This window comes from Musca autumnalis, unplaced genomic scaffold (assembly GCF_047663935.1).
Source record: "Musca autumnalis isolate F117 unplaced genomic scaffold, ASM4766393v1 scaffold_1, whole genome shotgun sequence".
In the NCBI taxonomy this organism is placed as follows: Eukaryota; Metazoa; Arthropoda; class Insecta; order Diptera; family Muscidae; genus Musca; species Musca autumnalis.
This window is the reverse complement of record NW_027411644.1, coordinates 89,905,123-89,918,571: the sequence shown is the minus strand read 5'-3', so window position 1 is coordinate 89,918,571 and position 13,449 is coordinate 89,905,123. Positions and strand designations below refer to the sequence as shown.

Here is a 13,449-nt window from a genome sequence, read left to right as displayed (position 1 = left end):
AAGACATCTACACGACAAAATTATTGCAAATATTTATAATCGGCATGTGTTTGCTTAATAAAAGCGTACAAAATGTACTGTAAAATATGTCATTAGTAGACTTCGGATTTTGCATATTCTTATATGATACAAAAACCTGCAAGAATCTAACTGTTTTACACCGATAAAAAAATTTTCCTTTACGTTATCGAACAAAAGAAAAAGTAGTAAAAATTAGTAGATTTTTGCAGTTTTGGAACAGACCATATGTATTGAAATACGAGAAAAAGAGTCATGGTTGATTCTGTTAACGCAGCACAGCAAGTAAAAATAAATCAATTTCAAAAGAATTTTTGGCAATAATTATTAAAATATATTGGAAAATAACCATAATATATACAATCTTTACAACTTTTATTCATTTTCGTAATATAACCTTCGGGTTTTTTTAAATCAGACGACTAACGTTCTATTGAAAACGTGTTAGTCTCCTCAACGACACGACAACGATCACACAAACGTACATACATACATATATGCCAAATTATTGCAATGCTATTCCATTTTCCGAAATGCCTTTTCTTGAATAGGATCGTTATTTTTGAACGTAGAAGCTTGAAATTTTTCAAGGGCACGTCTTTTAGTTTTAGATTCAATCAAAAACGTGTTTTATTTATTTATTTTTATTTATTTATTTTTTTTTTTTTTTTGAGATACCTCTTCGGAAATTAATGGTGACGATATGTTAACACGCAAAAATATGTAATAATTGAGAAAAATGTCTGAATTTATTTTTTTGAATTTTTTTTTAATATGCAAAATACGAGTTCTAGTGATCATTAGGAATAAGTAAAACTAGCGATATACTCGTTAAATTTTTAAATTCGTTACAAACTTAAAAGTTCCGATTACTTTATACACAAAAATTATTTTTGCCTACTAATTAAAAAAATGCTGAAGAAAATGTCCTTATTAGAACAACATCACTCATCGCTGACTCCATTCACTTAAAAATCCATAAATCAATGCACGGTTGTTGAATTAAGTGAGTTGTGCTTTTGCTAATCTAATTCAAAAACCGCGAATTCAATGCAAATAGGCATTTTGTATTACAAAACAAAATTTACAGCTCCCAAAAGTATGCTATAATAATTTGGTGTAACTAATTTCGAATTTCGAAATTTCAGCTCCCATGGTTTGCTCTTCCCACGTCGTTTAGAATATGGAAAACGTGGGAATGGGAAATTTCGCTCCCATGGGAAACAGTTCCCATGGGAATATTCAGAATAGGGCTGATTGAGAAATTATTTGCAAATAAAATGACGGTATGGCAACACAAATTATAGTTTCGAGGGTTCACAAGTTGCGCCATTTACGATCTGAGATGGCCTGTTTAACGCATTTAACTATTATTTTCCTTTCATTCCAGGACTCTTTTATTACGCAGCAAACATGTTAATTTTTACATTCTCTATTTGAACTCTATTTCTACGCACTATTCAGGATAAACCCAATGGAACAAAAATTTCCGAGTGGAGTAGTGGGTTTTTCGGTAGCTTAAACAATCTAATACCCCGGTTACACTTAACCGGATTAACCCAGTGGGTTTGGGTTTCAAATGTCAATTTCATAGCGCAATCGTCAAATAAATTCTCTCGAAGTGGGTTAACCCGGCAAAAAACTCTAGTGTAACCGTACTATAACCTAAGATAGATATAAGGCTAACTGTATAAAAAAACAAGAAAATCAAATAAAAAATTGAGTATTTAAAAATCATTTATTTATTTTAAAACTAATAATAACTTTTACCGGTATTTTTACATTCATTAAACTCAATTAGGCAACCAGAGAGAACACATTTTTGATTATTATTATTAATTTTTTTTTGATTACCACGTCTCTTCATCTTCTTTTAAAACAAATAAGACAGACGAACGAAAATACTTTCCAAAACCAAGGCTGAAATGGTAGTGGAGGTAGATAAAGGTTTAGCAACGACATTCGACCAAGGAGTGAAACAACATGTCCATATTATAATAATTCTGTTGACGTCATCTCACCATTCAGCTAGGTAGGAAACAGTTTATCAATAATGCCTGCGCCAAGAGAGAATAGGAAAATAAATACTAAATAATTAATATTTAAAATTACACCAATGGAGTGAGCGAAATTGCGTATGAAATCAAAGCCAGGATTAACGTTTTTTGTTGGTTTTTTAGTAGATTTTTGTATTTATTATTATTCTTTGTTTATTTGTATTCATAATTATTCTGGTTGTTTATATAACGCCAAAAGCACAAACAATCATAGTTGTATTTCTTTGTTTTTTTTTTAGGTAAAGTTTCTTTTATTTTTTAATACTTAAAAACAAGAGAAGTGGAGAACAAACAAAAAGGAAATGATGTAAAACATAACACATTCGCATTAATAATAATATTATTTTTTAAAATGTAATTTAAAAACAACATTTTGAGGGGGCGGGTGTTAGGTAGGTGGTAATAATACAAGTCCAATACAAACAGCAACAATGCGAAAATAATAATAATAACAGATAAAGAAAAGCAAATAAAAACATAAGATGCACTTTTTCTTAAAGAAATAAGGAGCAAAAATAAAACAAAAGAAAGCTGTTGACAAAAGCCTTTTTTATGTGTCTTTACAAAATAAGGGAAAAACATTTTTCTGTCTTCAAGTTGGTTTTTCTTAACCTTGTTTTATAAAAGAGTAATAATAATTTCCCACGATTTTTTTTTAATTTTTTCTATAATATTTATATTTTTAATTGTAATAATTAAAACATTTAGATAATTAAGTAATCCAAAAGATAAACAAATGTGAACATTAACCCGCTTAAAAATAATTTAGTGAGAATAACAACATGACGACTACTACTTCACACATCTAACAACAACTAAGATAACGACATAGAGAGAGATTGATTGACAGATTGATCTAATTTTGGGGGGAGTTATGAGAAGAAGAATGTTCACAGAGAGAGACGAAAATGATTTTTCATATATAATTTATGCTCCCGGCAACACACACATTTTACAGAGCCTTTTTAAAAAGAGAATGTAATTTTCTTTTAGATCTGTCATATTATCCTTCCAATACTTTACATTAAGTCTAGAGAAATTATTGAAGATTTTTGGGAAATAATCAAAATTTCTTTAAACTAAACATAAAGGATGCTGTTATTGGAAAGTTTTTAATATAAGAAATCTAAAAATACTAAAAAACAAAAGATGCATGCATGGATGTTTGGATGCCATGAGAAGACAGAAGATGTTTGTTTTTCCCCATAATTTGTTTGGGTTTTTTGGGGGTTCTGTTACTGGCAGTTTTAAAAGTTACAACGGCTTTTGGCAAATAATTTGTTGGTGGTGATGGTCACAGCTTTTCAAAGAAAGACAAAACAAAATAAAAGAAAATAACTTAAAAATAGTCAACGACATAATTAGTAAGTGGAGAAATGTAAGTTTTTTAGGGAAAAAGTACAACTTTACAATAAACTTAACTTTTGTTGTTTTGTACAGGAGGAATGTATGTTTGTTTTTTTTTTCTTTGTATATGATTAAGTTTTGTTTTTTTCTTTTCAATTGTATATCAATTGTAAGGTAGTAATAGATCATCATAATAATAGTATACGTAAATATGTTTAAATATATGTATAACTGATTTTTTACTTTAAACTATTTTTGTGTTATTAATTATTATTATTTTGTAATATTTAAATATTTTTTTGAACAACAAAACATTCTTCATAATTATTTTGTTTGCTTTCTTCTATGTTTGGTTTTAGAGGTTATCCCTTAAAAGTTTGCAATATGTAATGTCTTTCAATTAGTATTCGTATTTGTTTTCTTTGTTTGTTTTTATGGTTAGTTAAGTATTGTATATCCCGTGTGTATGTATGTATGTTTAATAATATCGTTATTTCATGAGTTATTTTTTGTGGTAAAACCATAGATGATGCTCTTTAGTTATGGCCGCTGTTATTGCTTTCATGCGTTCGCTCATCATGCAGGTTAGTTATTAAACAAAACAAAATATGGCTTATTTTGCAAACACAAATACCCAATAAAATATATTATTAAGGTATTGCATTTTGACAACGGGTGTGGCTGGTAAAACGGAACAATTGAACGGCATTGCATTTCTGTTACTATTTTTCTTTTGCGTTTTTTATGTTTGTTGCTGCTGCTGTTGTTGCTGTTATAATAACATTTTTTGTTTCGTTTTATTATTATTATTATTGTTGTAAGCTAAATTAAATTTATGCACACAAGAAGAAGGGAGGGGTGTAAGCGAAAAATAAAAAATTATTGAAAGATACTTAATCGGCAAATTTACGGTTAACGTTACGTCCGAACAGGGCGTTACGTATTTCGGGTACCAATTGTTGTGAAATCAATTCCAAGCGGGATTCCAATGTGTTGGGGACCTGAAAGCAGATGATAAAAATGGAATTAAAAAAATAAATTATATATTGAAATAGGCAGGTGGAGAGAATAGAGATAAAAAGGACAAGAAGGAAACTATTAGGATCTAAAAGGCAAGCTCCCATGGCCATTTAAGGCTGCACAGCAGTATTTTACGAAGGACACAGGTTCTATGGAAAAGAAGTAAGAACAAGTAAAAAAGTATCAGTCGGCTTTGCCGACAGAGGTATACCCTCAGCCTGTATATATTGAAACATTTTTTTCCAAAAAATTTATGTATTTAAGGGTTTTTAAAAATTTTGGGAATTTGAACCGACAAAAATGTTCATTAGGATTAGAGATAAAAAGTTTTTCGGAGGAGATACTAAAAGGAATGGATCTACATTTACCATTATGGAAGTGGATCTCCAGTCACTACTTATGGTGCCGAAGTGAGTTTTTACACCCTTCGGGATGTTTGCTCAAGAAGTATGGACTTGCCCCTGAAAAAACGTTTACCATAGTAATTGAGGCAGCGAATGCAAGTTGCTTCAAGAAAATTAAAAGTGATTCGATATCAGGTCTTAAAGTGAACTTATCCGAAATTTTGTGTGGGAGGTACCGGATGGAGTTGACAAACATAGTCCATATTTGAACCTGATCTATATCAGGAAGACATATTAGGATGTGTAAAGTATGGACCAATTCGGTCACTCCCTTCAAAAGTTACCACACGAACAAATTTTCCGTACATTTTTGAACTTTTGTGGGGGAGGTACCTGAAGGAGTGCACCGATATGGCTTATCTTCGAACTTAACCTACGTTTGGACAAAATATTACTAAGGCTAAATGTTGGACCGAATCGGCAGATCAATTCTAGAGTTATCTTGCGCTCCAACCACCTCACACGGTGTCATAGGGGTTTTTCGCAACTTTCATGCTATTTTCTCAGGAAGTATGGACTTGCCCCTAATGAAACTTGTACCGCCGTAGGGAGGGCAGTGAATACAAGTTGATAAAACAAAAATCAAAGCAATTCGAGAGATGGCCCTAAACTGAACTTTTCCGAAATTTTGTGTGGGAGGTTCCCGAAGGAGTGGGCCGATTGAGTCTATATTGAAACGATATCTAAGTCTGGTACACATTTTACGATGGGCAAAGTATGGACCAAATCGGTTACTCCCTTCAAGAGTTATCGTGAGCACAAATTTTCCTAATGAAACTTGTACCGTCGTATGGAGACAGTGAATACAAGTTGCTAAAACAAAAATCAAAGCAATTCGAGAGATGGCCCTAAACTGAACTTTTCCGAAATTTTGTGTGGGAGGTTCCCGAAGGAGTGGGCCGATTGAGTCTATATTGAAACGATATCTAAGTCTGGTACACATTTTACGATGGGCAAAGTATGGACCAAATCGGTTACTCCCTTCAAGAGTTATCGTGAGCACAAATTTTCCGAACATTTTCGAACTTTTGTGTGCTTGGGCTTTTGATTATGATTCTTTAAAACCACATAGAGGTATACGCATTATCGTTAATTATACGCCACCAAAGAAAGATATGTCTATAAACAAATTTTGGTAAACTTTGTTACCATTTGCTATTGAACGGATTTAAAATATTGTACCTCATATCCTTATCAATTAGCTGGGTTCCTGGACATAGTAATATAATGGGATACGAATTAGCATATGAACTAGGTCGGCTGATTCTAACTCGATTTACCAATTGATGAATCTGTAGTTGTTATAGCAACTCAAATATGTTCGTTTGCGTTCCATTTCCCGTTTCTCACTCAATAAGTTAGGAAAGATCTGTAGGTTTAGACAGTGGGACAGTCGACTACTGTATATTATGTGGAGATGTAGAAGACATGGAAACGGTCGAGTATTTTATTTCCAAAGCGTCCCATACTGCACACAAGAAGACACCAAGTACTGGGTAGAAAGGATGTAGATACTATCACCTTCTTATCAGACATAGATTTCACTGCGTACACACATTATCGGTAATCATACGTCACCATTGAAAGTTTTGTTTGTTTTATATGGTGGACCTCAGTATGTAACCCAATCTTACAACAATCTTACATCTTGCAACGTAACGTGATTTAACCAAGACCGATGACATTCAGTCTAAGGGATAAGGGACTTCAGTCGTGGATCAGCTGACTAACTCTTGCGGATAAGGAGGATAGTCCTTTAGGGAAATATCGAAAAAGGAACCCCTCATGATTTAATCAAAGAAGAGACTCCAATGGCTAAATTAACCGAAGAAGATGTGTACAAATACAAACATGTGTAGATTGAGGTGGCAGCCGCTGGCCGGAACACGGGTATTGTGTGGTTCTGGATCAATCCGGTATCATCTCTGAACGCCGCACATTGGTCAATCCTGGGAAAGCTGATTGGTCGAGTATCAGAGAGTTCACTAATCACCGCTTCAGAGATCTGCCCAATCCTTCTGATGTTCGGGTAGCGGAAAGGACGTTCCGAGACATCATGCTGCAGCCACTCGCCATATACCAGGTGGTCGAATACCCGAAGTTAGAATAAATTTCCCAGCAGAGGCGACGGAATTAGCAAACGAAGGTGATGAGCTCCCTAAAGCCAATCCCAGTGATCCCAGAGCCAGGGATCTGACACTGGAAGTTAACAGGTTGGTCTGCGAGCATAAGCGGAACAAGTGGTTAAATCATCAGAAGAGTTGCAACATTGGATCAACTATAAGTAAATTATGGACAACGGCTAAGTCACTTTGGAACCCTGGAAAGAAGGAAGATAGGACGGACCTCAGTCACGTTTGGCGACGCTACGCTGACTGACCCGCAGTGGTGCGCAAGTTATTTCAATCGACAGTTTATAGAGCACCCCGGGAGTGACAGCTCGAAGAGAAGAGTACTACGTCGCATCAGATCTCTTCCTGCCGAGTATGAACCACTACAGTTTACAATGGAAGATGTTGCGATCAGGAACGCTACATTATTCAAAGCGTTGGGTACTGATGAATCTCTAACCACAATAGTTTCGAAGTCTGTAAAATGGGCAGGGTGATCCCGCTACCGAAGCCAGGCAAGGATGCCAAGCAAAGGTTAATCATAAAGACCGATTTCGCTTTTGTCGCCCGTATCAAAGACCATTACCGCTTTAGTCCTCCCCAACGTAAGAAATAGGCCGACTTCCGTATTATCAGTTGCTTTGTATTCGTGCATGAAACTAGGGGTTCTTAAATCGAGTTCCATACTAGAGTCATTTTATGAAATTGCAGTAGTGGAGAAATCGATTTAAGAATCTCTAGTTTCATGCACGAATACGAAGCAACTGACAATACGGAAGTCGGCTATAGCTATCCACTTGCCGATCATCAGCATGATAGTCGAGGACTCAACCAGAGCAAGTCGTGTGATAGAACAGTGATGGTGACGCTTGACTTTGATACGGTCAAGTACTCCACGCTGTTTGATGACATCGAGCAGACAACCCTCCGGAATCAATTATATGTTTGGACACCAGTCGTACATGGAATTCAGGAACTAGAAGTACAAGCCCTGTAATGTGAAACAGGGAGTTTCCAAAGGTGGGGTGATATCTCCGGAACTGTTTAACCTCTACCTCTCCTACTTTCCGCACCTCAGACGACATTTAGATCGTAACATCTTGGCTTCAGGTACCTGATGTCAATTTGTGACTGACTGAGTTCCTCGCGAAAAATATGTAAATATTCGAAACAAAATCTACGGCCACTCTGTTCACCACATGGACGGCAGTGGTGAGAACAGAGTTGAATGTCATGGTCGATGGTAGAAGAAAACCGACCATAAACTACCCCAAAATTCTAGGGGTCAAATTCGATAGCATGTTCATGACGTGCGTGCATGCCACAGCTATCTGAGAAAAGCTAAGATGTAGGAACAAAGTCCTCAAGCCCCGGCAGCACTTGGGGCGCAGATAAAGAAAACTTGTTGACCACATATAACGCGATAGGTCGGTCTATGGTAAGCAATGCGGCGCCAGTAAGGTCCGCGAGTATAAGTACAACGCGATGGAATGCCGACCTGAGAACAGCAACAGGGTGCCTCCTCAAGTCTTCAGTGGACCATCTGCATGATGAGACAAAGATTCTTCCAGTACAGCAACACAATGGCTTGCTTTCCTTGCAGTACTTGCTCGGCTGTTACCGTGAGAAACATGTTAACCCACTTAGCGCCGAGAATTTTTTTTGCAAAAAAAAAAAAAAAAACTTAAAATTATATTTTTGAGACTTTTTAAGCATTTTTTAAAAGAATACTATATTGCTTCAGTCCCCGATTCTAACATTTATGATTAAATTTTTATCGCAAATTTAAATTTTTCATAAAAAGTCGAAAATTACAAAAAAGTCAATTTTTTTGAATATCTTGGGTTTTAGGCCAATTGTGTGGAAATGGGTACGTCAAATGAATCTTTATAAGAGTGAAATGTCAGATAAAAGATAAAACTATAACAAAATGCAAAAAACCCCACAAAAATATTCGAAAAAACCAGAGTTTTACGTCAATTTTTGCAACAATTTTTTTGTGGCGTTTAAACGACCAGTGGCTTTAGCTGGGTTAATCTTACAGTACATTAGAAAACATTGGATGGGGAGGCAGAAGAACTTTCTTTGGAATCTAGATACAATAATGTGATACTTGACCATCGCATGATTTACAAAAGGACAACTTGGCGCGAAGAAATAAAGATCTAAGGACGATCAACTCTTGTATGAGTTCCATTGGTTTAAATTGGGGACATCGACCAAAAGTCAAACATTGGTTGTATGAAACTGTGGTTCTTATCTTTTTCTGCTAATTGAGAGGTAATTGAGAAGAAAGCAATAATTTGAGTCAATTTTTATCCCCGATTTCCGATAGATTTCAAGATTTGGATCACTTACATAGTGGAGTTCTTCATTCATTATGGGGTAAACATAATTCCCCTAGACGGTCTTGCAATATACACAGAAGCAACTAATTCAGACAGAAGCGAAAAGAGCCATGCTGATCTAATCAACAACATCAAAGGAGGGTTGGACAATGGTTGAAACTGCAATATTCTTCTATCTCTAGATAGGGCTGAGTAAAATTAGGCCCGACGAAAATATGTTCGTTTACATTTTAAGTTTTTCATAAATTGATGACCCTCGGACGAAATATTGCCAAATAGTTCAGCACAAAAAAAAATGAATGGCCTGTTTCACTAAGACGATTCGAATACAAATTCGTTCGAACTACTACAAAACTTCAGTTTTTTAAACATATTTTAATTGTTTTTATTTTCAATCAAACTAACATTTCCTACAACAACAGGAGTTTGGTAGTAATTCGAACGAGTTTGAATTCGATTCGTCGTAGAGAAACAATCCATCAATTAACACCATTTGTTTTTTTTTTTTCTTGATAAATTAGATACTCACCTTGACACGACCATTTAGGGCAATCAATTCAACACCACCGCAGGCATCGGCAGGCAAATAGTTATCAGTATCAACATCAACACTAACACCTTGATTTTTCATTTCCTTTTTGTATTCTTCAACGGCGGCTGGTAGAACTTCGTTGACAAGACCAACATCAGCTTGGCGGCAACGCAAAATGACTGTGGGTTCCATGGTTTGGAACAAGGCTTGCAAAATCAACTTTTCCAAAACAACTTTGTATTCAGCTGGATTTTTGGTAACTTCACCCAAACGACGGCGGGCATCCTCCAAGACACTAGCAACATGATCTTCACGGACTTTGAGAACCTTTTTTAAAGATCAGAGATAGATAAAAGGTTTATTATTATAGCTATGAGCAAAAGAAGAATAAGAAATAACATACCTTCAAACGAGCTTGATTAAGCATATTTGAGGATTGAATTTTCTTTTGTAATTCAACTTGCTTCTCCTTCTTTTCATAGTATTCCATAATCTTGAGACGTTGTTGTTGTACCAAACGTCCCTTTTCAATGTTGAATTCTTCTTCGGCTTTAGCATCGATTTCTTCAGCCTTTTCATTGGCTTCTTGTTCGATGAAAGCCATCATGTGCTTGATCTATAATAATAGAAGATATGGTTAACAAAAAAGCATTAAAATGTTTGATCAATTTTATGTGAAAAGTAAAACTTGGAAATATTTTGGATACTCAAAGAAAAGTTTTGTTGTTCTCACCTCATGATGTTTGTGATAACAAAACAATATATCAATAAATATTCTATGATTCGTGCCGTATACATTTCTAAAAATGAAGTTTTAGATGCTGTTGCAAGGTAAAAATAACTCAGTAGCACAAAAGATGAAGAAGAGATGTTCCTCTATTGGAATTAATTTATGTCATGACATTTGTTTGTCCAGATAAACTTAGGCCGGTTTTGAAGGCTACATCTCCTTTAACATTTTCTCCACAGTGATGTCTACTTTCTTACATATTTCTGTTTGTCTTATATAACAAATTGCAAACCCCAAAAGAAGACAATTTGTGTTGACATATTTTAGCATTAAAGATTTACATTTACTTAAGTTTTTTTTCTTCATTAATAAAATTCTATAGAAAAAATCCTCTATAAATATTTCCCCCCAACACCTCCCCCCAAAGATAACAACAACATTCCACTCTCTCAAATAAAAGAAACAAACGCATACATTACTGTTACTGCTGATAACAGTGTCTGTTAAAACTCAATGGCAGACTATTGCTGTTTCATTCTCTCTCATAGGAAGAAAATCTACATTTTGATCACATGACTTCTGTTAAATGTTTCGTTTTTTCGTTCATTTGCAGTCGTTTTGGGATATATTTTTTTTCTTTGCTCTGCAAAACAAAATAGCATACAAAAACATGTAAAAACTCCCAATAAGAATTTAAGTTTGGGACAAGGGATATAAATTCCACTACAAGGCAACTTGTCATAAGGGAAATGTTACAAATTTGTAAACTGCATTTCGTCGTTGTTTGATTAATAAATGACAACAAAAATTCACATGACAGACATATCCCATGACTTGGCTGGTTGGTTGTTTTACGCCATCTTGATGTGTCAAAAAGCTTAACTTCTTTTACAATTTTTTTCATTGATAATTTTTTGTCATTGACACTTTTTCTTTATCAACATATTCTCCGCAGGGAGTAGCAATTGTTCTTTTCTTTGTATCCAAAAATCCTTGTTCTTGTGTACTTTTCTTATTTACCTGTTTTTGAACATCAGCATCGCTTAAAGCCATTTTGCAGATTTGTTCTGTTTTTTCACTTGCAACTAGAAGAAAATCTTGGGTGGAAAAATCAGTCACACACGCTTTCCTAAAACATTAATAATATTTATTAGTTTTCTTGTCGTTATTGTTTAATTGGTGTAATTTTAATTATTGTATTTGCACTAAAATTTTCAGATATTCACTTGGAGAAAAGTATGTGGTGGTTGTGCACAAGCGAGTTACGTTGGTCTTGTACAAAAAATTTCTGACTTTTAACTTTCAAGTCAAGTGATTGGTAGTTGTAAATATCCCATCATGTGAAAGGGAAATTTTTAGGGTAATTTTGACATATTGGCTGTGTTCATGACGAGAAATACAACTCTGTATGAAATGCTAATGAGAGTGCAACACTGAGTACATTAAGCGACGTGGCCACAGGGCAAATCATCGGGTGTAATTTTTTAATAATTTCAGGTATTTCGTTACCGCGTTTACACATGTTAAGACAATTGAGTTCATGTATTGATTGTCAAAAACCCAAAACCTTCCTGTGTGACGTAGGCGTCCCGACAACAGTTGTAAAATTATGAATGTGAATAATCTATTTCTTTTTGTTTTCCACTGTCATATTTTGTTATTGTTCATGTTCGTTTGTTTTCAACACATTTCAATTATCATTTAACTTATGGCCTGTTCCCGTACTTTATAAAGTGGTAAAACTCGTAAAAGTTGTAAAAGTCGTAAACGATTTTCATATAAATTTTGTGTACGGGAACGCAAAATGTGTAGAAGTGGTAAAATTTTTAAAAACTTTGTAGTTCTGGAACAGAGCTTTATTTTTACACAAATTTGTTACCCCTACTGTCTGTGAAAAAATGAATTTTTCCTATCACCGTTGTAGACACTTTTGCGGTTCTCTGAAAAGATATCCAAACTTAAAACATCAATTTTAATTAATTATTTCTGGGTGATTATGGCCGGATTTAGCAAATAAATCCAGATTTAGCAAATAAATCCATATCACACACTAAATCTGCCTAATGAACCCATTCCTAAATGGTGTATGTTAATTTGGTCAGTTTTACAATCAAATTATGATTGAATTTAGGCCATGTTTATATTATGGCCTTTTGCAGGGTTAACCTTCTTTATGAGGATTTGTTTGACGTATATGTAATGGAATTGACATTTAAAACCCAGTGGGTTTGTTAAATCCGGTTATATATAAACGTACTATTAGTCCCAATTTACATTAGGCGAGTTTACTTGCGGCAATTGTCAGTTTAAGTTTATTTTATTGAGCATCTTCTTTTTCAGATGACATGGTTATGTTTACAAATTTGATAGAATGCGTATGTTTAGAACTATTTTGATTTGCTCTAATACACGGTAAAAGAAAAATAAGCAATATGCTAACAAGCAATAGAGAGTGTAATACAATTTAGGTATACATCGGTGTATAAATACATACATGAGGGTTGCTCGGGGCCTCAATGACAATTGCGGACAGAGTGGGATTCTGTCATAATAACAAAATATAAATAACAAAAAAAACATAACAATAAAAAAAACCAATAATAAAACAAACTGTTAAATCGAATATCTAACAGAGAATACATGTAAATATCATAGACTAATTAATCGTATAGACAGAGAAAGTTGTAGTGTGCTTGTTTGTTGTAGATGGCGCCCTTCCATTAAATATGCTCTCGATATCCTGAAGTTGTCACTCAAATATGTCGTGTAGTAGCTCCATAGACAAAATAATCTATAGATAGAGAATTTTAATGTGTTTATTTTTTATAGATGTTGCCCTTCCACTCAATATGTTCTCGATATGATATGGTTTTCACTCAAAT

The 13,449-nt window shown here is 34.4% G+C and overlaps 1 protein-coding gene across 2 annotated transcripts; it reads right to left on the bottom strand.

Moving 5' to 3' along the window:
* Positions 1-1,932: 1,932 nt before the first annotated feature.
* Vha26 (V-type proton ATPase subunit Vha26) lies at positions 1,933-11,916 on the bottom strand. Of its 2 annotated transcripts, XM_073985087.1 has the most exons (6): positions 11,794-11,914; positions 11,588-11,696; positions 10,241-10,453; positions 9,835-10,164; positions 4,320-4,423; positions 1,933-2,075 (listed from the first exon to the last, which is right to left on the bottom strand). In XM_073985087.1, exons 2-6 carry the CDS (start codon positions 11,618-11,620, stop codon positions 2,066-2,068), a joined length of 690 nt encoding a protein of 229 aa, XP_073841188.1. In that variant the 5' UTR covers positions 11,621-11,696; positions 11,794-11,914; the 3' UTR covers positions 1,933-2,065. The 2 variants fall into 2 exon arrangements, with proteins under 2 accessions (XP_073841188.1, XP_073841192.1); XM_073985091.1 differs by lacking the exon at positions 1,933-2,075 and having other exon boundaries at positions 2,295-4,423; positions 11,794-11,916.
* Between the last annotated feature and the right edge of the window lie 1,533 nt (positions 11,917-13,449).

Bases quoted from the DNA above. Each gene is read 5' to 3' on its own strand.
- Vha26 (XM_073985087.1), bottom strand. From the start codon at position 11,620: ATGGCTTTAAGCGATGCTGATGTTCAAAAACAG. The intron at 10,454-11,587 runs GTAAATAAGAAA...CTATTATTATAG, and splicing joins ATGCTGATGTTCAAAAACAG to ATCAAGCACATGATGGCTTT. The intron at 4,424-9,834 runs GTGAGTATCTAA...ATCTGCTTTCAG, and splicing joins CCCTAAATGGTCGTGTCAAG to GTCCCCAACACATTGGAATC.